The sequence below is a fragment of the Chaetura pelagica genome, unplaced genomic scaffold, assembly GCF_000747805.2.
Source record: "Chaetura pelagica isolate M959 unplaced genomic scaffold, ChaPel_1.0 scaffold278, whole genome shotgun sequence".
Classification (NCBI taxonomy): domain Eukaryota; kingdom Metazoa; phylum Chordata; class Aves; order Apodiformes; family Apodidae; genus Chaetura; species Chaetura pelagica.
Window position 1 is genome coordinate 4,410,089 of NW_009954497.1, and position 13,537 is coordinate 4,423,625.

Here is a 13,537-nt window from a genome sequence, read left to right on the forward strand (position 1 = left end):
AATGTGGACTTTAGAACATTGCCAATCCTTGCCATCTTCTAATAATTCCCTTAATTTTCTTACTGTCCCAGCAGTGTTCAGTATCGTATCCCTATTAGTAAATTGAGCACCATCTCAAGTGTCGTGTAACATGAATCAAGGCTCATTCAGCTTTCCCATCCAGCAAGGTTCAAGTAAACTCACATGGGTAAATGCTAGGCTGAAAGTACACACAACATAATACAAATATTATCTATCTAAATTTGTATTTCTGAATTAAATATCTCTTACATACAACAGAAAAATATCTGCTTCTAAAAAAATGTCACATATTGTTAGCTATGTGATCCAAGCCTTAAAAATACTCATGCTGCTAATCTGATTGATTTCAATAGGATTATTTCCAGAACTAGCTAATGTTGTAAAGATAACATAAAAGTGCAACTCAGATTTTCAAGCATCTGTGAAGGAGGTAAGATGGGAAGAAATCAGGTTTGAGTAGGCATTACATAGCTGGATTGAGAATTAAATACCTTTTTTTGTGTTTTTAATTATTGCAGTATAGAAAGCTGCTTCTGTTAAAACTCTGCTGTGATGCTCTTACAGTTTGTACTTCAAAAGACAGCCTGGAAATGTATTTATTATTTTCACTAAGAGTTTTTGGATAGGGTTTCCATCTTTGACCAAAACTAGAGTAGTCTGATGACTGTTGCCTATTTCCAAAATAGCAGCTTTTCTTTTTTCTTTCCTTTTTTTTTGGTGGTGGTGGTGGCAGGGGGAAGATCCATTGCCCTTGAAAATGTGCAGAATTCGCAGTATGCATTTATCATGGTGTATTTTGTGAAGTCTGATGGTTTGTTTTATTCTTAAACTGAGGCAGGCCACTTGGTTACATCCAGTAAATCAGCATCATCCATTAGGCTTCCTCTGCTTGAAATTTTTTATCTGACCATCTAGTGTTTACAAATGAACCTCAGTGAAGCAAATGGGCTGTTTGTCTCCTGCTAGCATTGCTGTGCCCTGCTAACAGCCAGACTGAAACATGGGTAATGTGGCTGCTACGTTTGTGTTCTTCATGTGCTTGTTACTGCCTGGCCATGCTCTTGGTTCCTCTTTACTCCAACAGGCTTCTGGTTTTGTGACCTAGTGATTGCAAACAACATGGGACTATATATTCATCTCACACTTGGAGCCAAAAAGAATCCTTGTGCCTCCTTAGCTTGGCTGTTTTTTCTAGATGCAGAACTAGCTCTGAGGTGCTGGAAGGCTATTCCCACTTAGGATACTTCTCGTGCTTTCTCGCATGCACGATCTGCATTATGTGTTTGTATTTAGTGTAAGAGAGGGCAAAATACAGCTTGCTGCATATTTGTATTTTATTTCTGACCTCTGAAATTAGAGATGTATTTTCTTGTCATCATTATTATCATTTTTTCAGTTGCTGTCAAAGTTCGGTAGAACAGATTTACCTACTGCTGAGTAATCAATAATAAATCATAAATTAATAAATATTATTGTAGAGCAAAGTTATGGAATATTCAGTCTGAACAGATAAACTCACTTCTGCTCATTTCTTTCCCAAGCTGCACAGAATATCCAGGTAGCTGGATCTCTACAAGCCAAAGGAAAAGATAGTCCTTTTTGCCAGTAAAACTAACCTCATAGTAATTTGCTTGCATTATAATACTGCCATGCCATCACTACATCTTAAAATAATTATGAGTCAGAGAAAATGTTACAAAGAGAGGGTGTGTGGTTCTGGTTTATGAGTGATCCCTCAGATACTTGACGATTAAATCAGTGCATTAGGAGTACCAGACTTCAGAACTTTGGAAGGATTCTGGAAGTGTTTAGGGAACTGGAGGAATGCAGGAATTTGGTGGCACAACACACACTGTACAAACCTCTGCACAAATCCTCTGTACAACTGTGTGCAAAGCTAGAGGCAGCTTTAAAGACCTCTACAGATCTCTTGAAGCAATCAGGTAGGTAATGTAGTGAACAGACAGCACTGGTGAGATTTGCTTGCATTAGTCCATGGCCTAGAGACAAGGCTCAGTAGCTTAAGAGTTAAGCTGTTGAAGTTTATAAAAAAACATTTTGGAGGATGTCCCAGAAACTGCAACACAATTAGTGTACCAGGCAGTTGCCTTGCCTTTCTAAAAAACACATTTTAAAAAAGGCATTGGTCACAGTGATGAGAATGTCTTCTAGGCACACCTCTGTAAGGTCTGGCTGCAGTGGGCAGTGAAACAGAAGGGCTCAGTTTGAATTTATAGATCGTTCAGCCAGTTGCGCTTACAAGTATAAGGCCTTTTACAACCATAGAATAATTCAGACTGGTAAAGATCTCTTAAGGTCATTGAGTCCAATTGTTAATAATTTTGTTTGTGTTAGGTAACAATACAGGCCATACACTCTGAACCAGGGGTTTCAGCATCTGCCTGAACAGCTGGTGGTAGAGTCTGAAATAATCAGTAAACTTACATGGATGTAAGAAAGGTAGAAAATCCACCACTTTATAAAAAATGTGATTTATATTGTGCTGAAAGAGAACTTGATTGTTAAAACTCAATTGAATCTTGGAGAGGGAGCTAATGCACCACAGCCTCTTCTGTCATCTCCCACAAGAACTTACTGGCAATTAATCTTGGTCGCTGATGCTAATGAATAGAGGCAGATTCCTCTTAGAGGGAATTAGTTAGTAGCATACCCCATCAGATCAGTCTTTTTCAACTAAACAATTAAAATAACAACATTAAAATAATCTTGAATATGCATTCCCAATATGTGGTTCCACGCACGCACACACACTTTGATATTGGACATATGATAGTTCCTTTCTAGGTAAATATGTTCATTCAGAACTGCCTCAATTCCAAAGGTTCCCAAAAAGCAGCAGCCCGGTCACCTCCCACTTTCATGGAAAACTGGATTTAGTATTGTCCCATGAAAAAGACACACAGTAAATCAGGCTGAAGTACAGTGCCATTACTCTCCATGAGTCAGGGCAAGGAACGACAATAATTTCAGTCATTCTACAAAAAGAATAATGGTGCTGCAGTTCAGCATAAAAACTCATCTTTCTATATCCATAAGTCATCAAGCAGAACAAAACAGATTCTGACAAAGGATTCCTTCCATATTAATGTGCAGAATTAATGGCATTGCTAATTAATGGCTTTTTGTATTTTGATATTGTCGTCATAAGCTACAAGGCCTGGTTTGGAAATCAGCATGCAGTCATCTTTCTTAACTTTGTTAAGTAAACAGCAGCCACCAGCGAAGTCACTGAAATCACTGACAAACTGCCCATCACTGCTTGAGGGAGGTGTCCTGGGCAGGGCAGCACATGCAAAGAGAAATGTGAGGTGTATCTTCAGAAAATCGTGGAAGTCATAAGAACTCCACTGTTGGTCAGTCAGATTTTTGTAATTAATATAATTACTTCTTCGCCATTTCTTTCAAATGTAATGGCACGATAGATTTCTGTGATTGATATGGGAGGTCTTCTGCATAGGCACACAACCTATATATACCAAAACTATGCCCCATGACCATGTACTACAGTTCAATTATGTATGTTCTGCTTATTGAGGTGATGTATTGAAAACATCTTTTATCACCTTTTGTTTAATTATGTTTCCATATCAATACTACATTATGTCTTACGTTATGACTTACCTTTTATTGCTTTCAACTCTGTATGTGCTGTAACAAAGAACTCAGTTTAAACACTGTGAGAAATAAATTAGATCTTCCAGTTTTAAGACTGGAAGTTAGTGTTAATGCTGAATTGGAATAACGTGTTCAGCTATCTTTTCAGGTATTTCTTTCCTTTTCCATGAAGTGATTGTTACCTAATATTACAGATGGAAATAGCATCGAGCCCGAAACTTGTCTCATGCTTGGTTTATGTGGTTTTTTTCCTCTTCGTTCTGTTCAGTGTTAACTTGCATAAGAACTATGCTGACTTTTATTAGCATATTAGATCTCTGACATCTTTGCCACACAATACTTCTGTTTCTTGCACGAGGGTTGTTATGCATTATTTAGAAATAATCAATTTTTACATACACAGGAGCATCATCTGCCATGATCTGAGATAGGAGGAAACACCCAAGTCATGATGTTATGAAATAAACGGATTAATGTTCCTCCTTCTCATGAGGATATAGCCATAGCATGCATTATTGCTGTTTGTTCATGTAGTAGATTCAGCTGAGGTGTCACCAAGTACCAAGAGGCTTTTCAGATGACTCAAATGATCTTTACTTGTACATTCAACACAGTGCTTTAGCAGAAAGAGGGAGTTAAAGAAGTATGAATTGATGCATTCCCAATTTTACTGTTAGGGTCAGGAGGCACGAATATGATGTATGAATTTAATTCCAAGTTTTCTTCCTAGGAGAATATACCAGGACCACACCTTTATAGGAGATGTTGTTTCCATGTTGAAGCAGCCAGAAACCCTGTAAATATCTCAGGTGGCTACTCAGAATAGGACAAAGACCAAGTATGGATTGCTGAAACAGCATAGGCTAGCCGTTGTCCTGGGGCTGCCCACGTACTGTTTCACTAAATTGCTTTATCTCACTAAACCAACTGGATTCCTAGCTTACCTCAAGGTCCTGTACGCTGAATTTAATCAAAGTTCAGTCAAAAATTAATTAGAGCCTTTGGCCCTCTGCTTACATCAAGAGAAAAGGTTTCTCATTCTGATCAGGTAGTCTGGAAAGGCTCAACAGTTACCGCAGTAATTCATATGCAATGTCACTGTCCCAGTTTGCTTCTACAGCCTGCCACCAATCCCTCTCTAGTTTGCAAAAGGAAAACCCACTGGGTGGGTCAGTTGTTATAAACAATGCATCCAATTAGTCAACAATGTGCTGTTGCATTTCCCTGAAACCCACAAATCTGAAAGCCCCAAAGAGACTCTGCATTTTGACAGAAATGATGAGACACAAATATTCTGAGGTCAGTCCTTTGCACTTTCCTCTCTGTGTTGTACAGCAGATGTACAGAGACTGCCCCTTGCAGCATGACATAGATATAAATGCAAAGAGCTCATGCTGTGATTTCCAACTGTGAGGAGGATGCAAGATAAGTACTGACAGGACAGGCTCCGATGAAGGAAAGATGGAAAGAAGCAGCAGGATGGATGTGTGTGTGCGCAAGGTAAAGGAAAGTCCAGGCCTTTCCAGAAGCTAGCAGGATCTTTCACTTCACCTTTTGACTTTTTTATGCTTCCACTGAGGTAGTGAATTATTTAATGTCATATGAATGACAACAGAACCAAAAAGTGATGCAGCTTGCCAGCAGTGAAATGGAGGCTAGCACAAAACAGGTCTTTTTCTTCCCAGCCTGCACTTTTCTTTGCCGCAAGAAAAAAAAATGGTGTTTCAGAATCAAATTAGAATTCATATTAATTAGATTTCTTGCAGTAAAATAAGAAATAAATCAAACATGATCCTGGAAAAATGGTTTCTTGCAGTTTCAAGCTTGCTTTTCCCCTAAAGAGATACTTGTGCTTGCTTTGAGGGGGTAATGAAATTGTAAACTGAAAAGTCATTAGAAAATGATACATTAGGCTGTGATTATGGCAAGTGGTATTAATTATACTAGTAGACTATATAGCAAGAAATTTTTAACTAATGCAGTGTTCTGCCTTCTGGCTTGCTGTGACAAGTAGCAATATGTCAGCCTTAGTTTATAAGTCAGTTTCATCAACAGCAGTAAGAAAGACCAAACTCAGACTCTCAGTGCTGAATTAGTTTCTACATGAACATCACCACAGAGCGATCCAATGGTTAAACACATTGCATTTTTATTGTTTTACAGTTTAATTTTTGCTGAGATTTCTGTATCAATAGAGCAAATGGCTTGGAAATAAAAATAATGATGGGGTTATTTTCTAATGTGAGAAGGACACAGGATTTCTGGTTTACTTTGAAGGCACATCGCTACATCTGCCACACAAAGTTATTTTTAAACCACACAGTTTTAAAGCAAACCTCCCTTCTGCCCAGGTGTCCAGCTTGCTTTGCGTCTCAGTGACAGTACCTTTCAGCAGAAATGAAATATTTAACTTATGTTGGTTTTTTTCAGCATGGTTTTCTTAAGATCGGAGTGCAATGCAAAATAATGGTGGGACTATCTACTAAATGGAAGGTGAAATGGAAATTAGTAGAGCATCACTGTACAGTTTTGTGTTTTAGACCTATGGACGAGTAGAAAAAGGGAAGGGGCTAAAAAATTATCAGTTCCTAAATCTTCACTGCCATATTGTGGCAGCTTTTTGCTATTAGGTAATGAAAGTAAAAATAATGTATGAAGTTGTAACTTTCCTGGGACTTTTATTCAGCACAAACCACAGATCAGAAACTATCAAATGTACTTTCTAAAAGAGACAATTAAAGACCAGTGGATTGCTAGTGGCTGCCAATTCAAATGTACTTTATCAGTTCCAATGGGGTACAGTCAGTCCACTTAGGTCCTTCCCTTACGTTTAGTGAGAGCTTGTCATGGCTATATACCGACATTCAGTGCCAATGCTGGGTGCACTCACTAGTGAATGTATCCCCTCTTCTTGGTCATATGCTCAGATTTATTTCCAGCACAGTGGCCTGAATGCAGCTTTCCATTTTAAGTGAGGAGATTTGAGTTCCAGCTCAGGTTGAGACTGCATTCTCATGTCAAGCAAAAGGGACTTTATTTCTAGTTCAGTAGAAATTCTGCCTGACGATTATTTTCAAATCGCTTTAAACCAAGATGATAGAAAATTAACCTTTGTTCTTAGGTGACAGCAACATAAAATCCAAACAACTGTGCTACACAGGCCAGGCACAAGAGATAACCATGTGCAAGACTCCCAGTGTGATTCACTGCAGAATGGTTAAATCTAGGAATTCTGAAACACCTTTTATTCAATATAAATGTCTATAGAAAATAGGAACAATAGTTTCATTGTAAAAATTAATATAAAAATCTAATCTTTGAATTCTTGAAGTAATCTTCAAAAGCAGTTTGAGGTTTTTAAAAATACCAGAGAATTTAGGTAAGAACATTTATTGTGTCCTAGATTATTTCTGACATCCAGGGATGCTGTTAATTTTGCATTTATTCACTCAGATAGTTTAAGCTAGACAGTTTTTCTAACCTCCTAAGAATACAGCACTTTACCATTTGTATTAATCTTCTCTTAACGTCTCCTAGCAGTCACATAGGTCACATGCTCTTACCAACATGGAAGGAAAATGTGGAAATCAGAGCAGAAGTAGGACTGCTGGATTTGGGTTTAACTGAATTACTTTATAATATAACAAAGCTGTGAAGCCTCTGCACAGAGGGAGGATTTTGGCTTGGAATGCACAAGGGTAGGTTGCAATTTCTAGTGAAGTGTTAGCTGAGGTACATGCTTTTGCTGTTTTGGTGGACTCTAATACCTGCATAGGTTTTGTGAGAAAAGAGCCAAGCAGTGTTGCAGCCTTCTCAGTCTCTTCAGCATCAGGTTGCCTTTTTGGTGTACATCAAAAAGGCCTTTACCTGAATGGGATCTGTTACTAAATTTGTGATGAGCACCACTCCTGAAATCCTGTTATAACGATGCTGTCCTGGCATGGGACATGCACACAGATCTGCTCTGCAGGTTTTGGTGAGAGGTAAAGAATTGCTGCACAGAAGGCAGCCTTAAGATTCACTGAGCATTAAATGATACCAGATGAAAAAGCATAAGGAAGGTTTGCAGTAGAGGTCAGATAAGACTGATAATCAAGTGAAAAGGAACCACATGTTTGGAGTGCAGGCTAACCCGAGAATTACACCACATTTTATAAAACATAATTTTATCAGTGTAAATATCTGTGGTCAGCTCCAAGGCTTTAATACAGTGTGTATTTTATTTTTTTTTGTAGAAGCTATTGAAAAATTTAGGTCCTTTTAGGCTGTGGTAATTGATTTCTCAGCATAGCATGCTTTTTGTTATTCCATTACTCTAGCCTGTTTAGATTCTGGTTTTGCACAGTAATTTATTTGGAAATTGGTCATTTAAAAAAGAGCAAGCTTGAAAGAGTAATTAAATACATTTTCAAACACAGGAAAATGGCAGATGCACATGCAGTGCTTTGTATAAAAAATCTCCTTAGGAAATTTAGTGCTCAATAGACTACCTGTAGTTAGTCCAGTGTTTTCCTAGCACAGGCAATGGATGTCCAGCACATGCTGGTGGCTGGAGTTTTTGGGCAAATGGCAGTGAAAGCCTCAGGAGAGATGTCTGTTCCAGGATCAGGCTCAAGTGTAAGCAATTACTAAAAATTTTTTCTTTAAAAGAAATTAACAAGAAATTTTCTAAAGCCTCCTACTACATTTGCCACAATTCAGATATTACATGCTGTGAACCAGATTGTGCCACTCTTATGTAGGTCAAATACCTTGCCTACACAGCAGGGCTGTCTCTTGGAGCGTAGCTCGAGGTAAATACAAAATGCACTATCTAGTCTGTACAGTGTAGGATAAGGACACATCATACACCCTGTTTAACCCATGATCCAAATGTATTTGAAAAGGCTTGCTAATGCTGTTTCTCAGTTTATGAAGCTTTCAGTGTTACAGGTACACAACTTGTATTGTCTTTTCCTGTGTGTTTTTAATTTTGCATGTGATGCCTACCAATGTACAGGAGAAAAGAATAAGCAGAAATTTCTACTTGTGAAATCCTATTCTTTGTCCAGTCCAGTAAGGAATTCCTCCTCTTGTCACACAAATCAGTATTTTTCTAGCTGGGCTGTATTTGCTACTTTTTGTAGCTTACCTGGTTTCTGTAGTTAGAGCATCATTGTACAGTGGGTATAAGCCACTATTTCTTGAGTCTTGTTTAGCCATTCACTTCTCTCGTGCTTTAAGAAAGTCCCTATTGGCAAGAAAGACAAATGGTGATGTGGTAGCCTTTAATAGTTGCTCTGCACAAATGTAAATGGCATGGGGAACAAGGAAAACCAGCTCCCATGTTTTTCCATCTTTGAGAAGAGCATTCATGGTGGCTCTTAACACAAATGGAAAGAAACTTGCTCATGAGAGGACACAAAATTCTCTATTCAGAAAACCCTTCCTGTCCCCCACTCACAGCACATGTTCTGAAAATGTCACAGGTAACTGTGCAACTTCAGCATCCAAATGTTTCATTTCCATTTTGAGGCAATCAAATTTGTGACTGTTTTCATTTCAGATTTATTTTCCATAGTTATATTAAGGTTTTGATTTTCTTCACTTTTATTTTTCAGTGATGTATTCATTACTGTGTGTTATTTTTAAAACTCAGGATGAAGAAATCCTTCCCTTGCCTTAAGTGCTCTTGCCCTGAAGGGCTTTACCTTAAGAGATACCTCAAATTATGCTTAGTTGCAGGTTTCAGTCACTGCAAATCACAGAGCAACACTCAGGTTTTGATTCTTCCAATACAAATCCTTTTTTTCTGCTTCTTCTCTGAGACTATTTAAATAAATTAAAAAAAAAGAGACATCTGTAGTAACAGCAGCTCTCAAATGGAAGAGAAAGTCTTTTCCCTTATCTAGATGACATACCACTTTGAACTAAATCTGTCACTAGCACATCCTTGCTGCCTACTCTCTGCAATGCCTCCAGGATGATAGGCTTACTGATTAATTTGAAAAAGAGTAGAGTCTCCTCACCTCAGAGTACGGGAGTAAAAACAGGCTCGGTGTGGAAGACATTTCTGAAACAGTATTTTTTTGGTCTCCAAACCTACTGGGGTGGTTGGACATGAAAGACAACTGGGATGATGAACATGTGCACTGTCTGTATTTTCATTTCAAGGTGATATATCATACATAAAACACGATGGGCATGAGGTTGCAGGCTGACATTGAGCTTACTTTCCTAAGAAAATGAGATCTGCACAATAAGCATCAGAGTCACTGTCTGACCTCTTTCAGTAACTTTGAATCTACTTTTCAGGTGAATTTGAACTGAAGTTTTTAAAGGTTTAATGAAAACAGGCAGCTTGGTAGAGGATAATGGTTTTCCCAGAGAGGGAAAGGAGATGCTCAAGTTTGTATCGTGTACCGGGGAATCCCCATGGGGCAGAGCTCTTAGAATGGCTTCAGAAGCAGGAAAACCTTTGATCAGTTCTTGCCTCCAGGGAAACCAACTGCAAGACATAACACTGTGGGAAGGCAGGATTCATTACTGTGCTGTAAATACATCTCTTGAAAAGGCTTTACTCCAGTCTCAGTTTGAGTGTAACAGCTGCCAGGGGCAGGGCCCCAGCCAGGGCACCACCTCACCTCCAGCAGATGCCCACTCCTGCAGTAGGGTGAAGTTCCTCTGCAAAATGGGGCAGTCCCAGCGTGCATCCATTCATGGGGAGAGGCTGGCAGTAAGGCAGGGCTAATGCTGCCTGTAAATTGCACTTTAAAAAATCCCAACCCATTAGTGCCCCCAGCTTCCTCCCAGTCTCTGTATGTGAGAAGCGCTTTGGCAGAAGGGCAATCCGTTAATTCACAGACAGGTTGCGGACACACTGCAAACGCTCCCGCTCCGAGGAGAGCTGCTCATGCAGATGCAATCCTGGCAGCTTCTGGTGTGCTGTGAGGCCACTATTTTATCTTTACTTTTAAGGGAAAGGATAAAGTGGAACAGTAATAATTGGCCTGATAAATGAAAGGAAAGCTGTAACCACGTAATTACATGAGAATCAACTAACAGCCATGAAAAGCAGTTTAAACCACAATATGCAGATACATGTAACAAAATACTATTAAGAAGTCCTTTGCAATGGCGTGCCTGGCAATTAAGGGAACAGTACTGGCAGCACACAGTGAAAACAGTGATAATGTATATTTAAAAATGTTTGGAGACAAACAGTACATGACGTACAAGGACAGCCTAGAACTGAATACAGGTGTCCTCAAAGATACCAGCACCCAGGAGAAAAACCAAAGATGTTCATCCAAATAGAGTCTTAGACTAGGCTGTTGGGCATAGCTTGGAATATATTTATAATCAAAATGAATTTATTATCCATTAAAGAAAGGCTGCAGTGCACCTGGCAATCTGTATTTTCCAACTATCCACAAATTTCAGGTTGTGCAGGCTACTGTGCAGGCTAATTCTGTACTTCTTCTGATTCAAAAAAGCTTGCAGAAATATTCTGATTTAGACAGTAAGAATACTAGGTAATGCTCCTGTGCTTGCAACTATTCTGTAAATATTTGGGAATGAGATTGCTCAGTATTGTATGTTCTTATGTATGTGCTATTTCCAGTTTGGGAACGTGAAGAAGGTGTCACCCTTTGAGTTTTTTTCTCATTGGAATATTGGGATTTGTTGTTTCCTCTCTCCCTCCATAGTAAGAGAGTTGAAGGCTTGATTCTATCCATCCCTTCCTCTCCCCATTCTTGCACAGCTGTTCTCATCTGCAGTCAGGCGGAATTACACGGGAACTACCTCTGAAATAACGTTACTGTGGGATTGATTCAGAGATCTCACAGGCTTTACAAAAGATAAACTCCTACCAGAAACTACTCTGTGGCTGTGGAGAGCTCATGTAAGGGAATAAAACCAGTGGGGATTTTTTGGTGTCAAAGGATGAGCATGCTGGAGGGTTTGTACTCCCCTTATTTTCTTCCTTATGCCAGATGGACTTCTGACTCTACCAAGAGAGTTTTTTGAAGAAAACCAGCATGAATCCTTTAAACATTTATCCTACATATTGTTTTCCAAAGCATACATGCAGGTTTTCTTCTCCCTTTTTTTGGAGACAGCTGAACAAGTGTGAAAGGCAGGTAATGAAAAGTCAACAGCATCTGTGCCCACAGAAGTGCTTTCCTGAGCTATTATAAAGCAGAGAGAGTGTGTCCAGCTATGCTTTGATTACAGAAGCCAGGCAGTATGTTTATAAATTAAATTCCATCAGTAAGTTAAGTGCTAGGGATGTGCAATTAATGAAATCTCTGCCAAATCAAGATGTATAATGACTAGGAGGCATGCTTTTATTTAAATGGAGAAGTGAAGCTGGGTCCATAGTAGGGTAAGGCATTTAATTGTACTATAATGTCTATATTTATTTGAGCTATTTTTCTTCATACTTCATATATGAGAATGTTGATGCTTACAGAATACTTTTTTTGAGAGAAGAGTATAATTATCTCAGTTTTTTCACATGAAGACACTGGCACCCAGAAATCTGGAGTACAATAGTTGAGGTATCATACCATAGCAATGGGGGAATTAATAACCTGGATCAAGCTGGATTTAATAGCACAGTAAATTTAGCTGTAAATAACACAGTAAATTTAGTATTAAACACCTGTTTTTTAATCCCTTATTTGAAGCTGGAGCATCATATTCCTTCTACAGCAGATAAACAACTTAAGTCCACTTCTTTCACCTCTTCCAGAACTCACAGAGAACAAATTGTTTCTGAAGGAAGAAACTGTCATCGGTAGCAGTATGTGCTCCTAAATCATCCAGCAGAAATGATGGAAACAATACAAAAATAATAAGTAAAAGCTGTTTTAGCCAAGAGCAGTAAACCTTGGCCAACACCTATTACAAAACTGGTGCCTATGACAAACAGCTATCACTCCTAAGTTGTGTCCATCCATAAGGTGTCTTGTAGTCTGTCAGGACACGTGGCTCTGACATACACTTTGAAGATTTAGCTTATGTGCTGCCTTCAGAGGAGTGTTCTTAGGAATGTCCTTGTAATTGACAGTACTACTGCTGAGCTCAAGACATGCTTCTGGAAGCCACCTCTCAGACACTCCCACATGCCTGCTGCATACTTCCACAGACCCAACAGCCAAAATATCACTAATGATACGAACTTTTAATTTCACAGATGAAGGAACTTGGCATCATCGTTTACAACTGTAGCTGCCTGGTCCTGGATTTACAAAGGATATTTGCCCTGTATAGCTCATTAAGATACAAAAACAAAATACCTCCAAGTTGGTCTAAGAGACTCTACGGCGTGTACGATACTCAAAATAAACTGACACTGCAGCTGAATGAGACAAAATCAGAAGCTTTTGTGTCGGTAAGTTCTGAAATGCGTTGCAGGGAGGGAGGGAAGGGAAGAAATTTATTTAACCACCAGATTTTTTTTAAGACCTGAAAGTGTAACATCTTCTTATTCCCTAATATTGACCTTTATGAACTACAGAATTGTGAGACCAGGTTAGACAGGTGTTAGTAGCAACTGTGAAAACAATCTCAGATGTCTTTTCACTGATAGAGAGATACTCCCTGCAATAAGTCAATCAGAATGCTTTGAAATTACTATACTATGGATAGTAATTTCCATTAACAGGAACACAGATGGTATAAATTAAGCCCATACTTAAGCATTTCTCTAAATTGACCCTAACTGAAGAAGATACGCATTACCTCTATGTCCTTAACCAAAACCAGCTACTAACATCGAGACTTAGGGGAGTGACTGGAAACACAGTTCTAAAGATATGGCCACTACAGCTGTCACCTACACAAGACAGAACTTGATCGTCTCATAGTGATCAAAAACTAAATCACTGTGTTC

The 13,537-nt window shown here is 38.8% G+C and overlaps 1 protein-coding gene across 2 annotated transcripts in view; it reads left to right on the plus strand.

The window, feature by feature from the left end:
- Positions 1-13,537, plus strand: part of PLD5 (phospholipase D family, member 5) — a 173,664-nt gene that overhangs the window by 147,143 nt on the left and 12,984 nt on the right. For both annotated transcript variants that reach the window (XM_010004592.1, XM_010004593.1), the window contains one exon: positions 12,839-13,036. In XM_010004592.1, the coding sequence (XP_010002894.1) occupies positions 12,839-13,036 (198 nt within the window). The remainder of the gene's footprint in view (positions 1-12,838; positions 13,037-13,537) is intronic.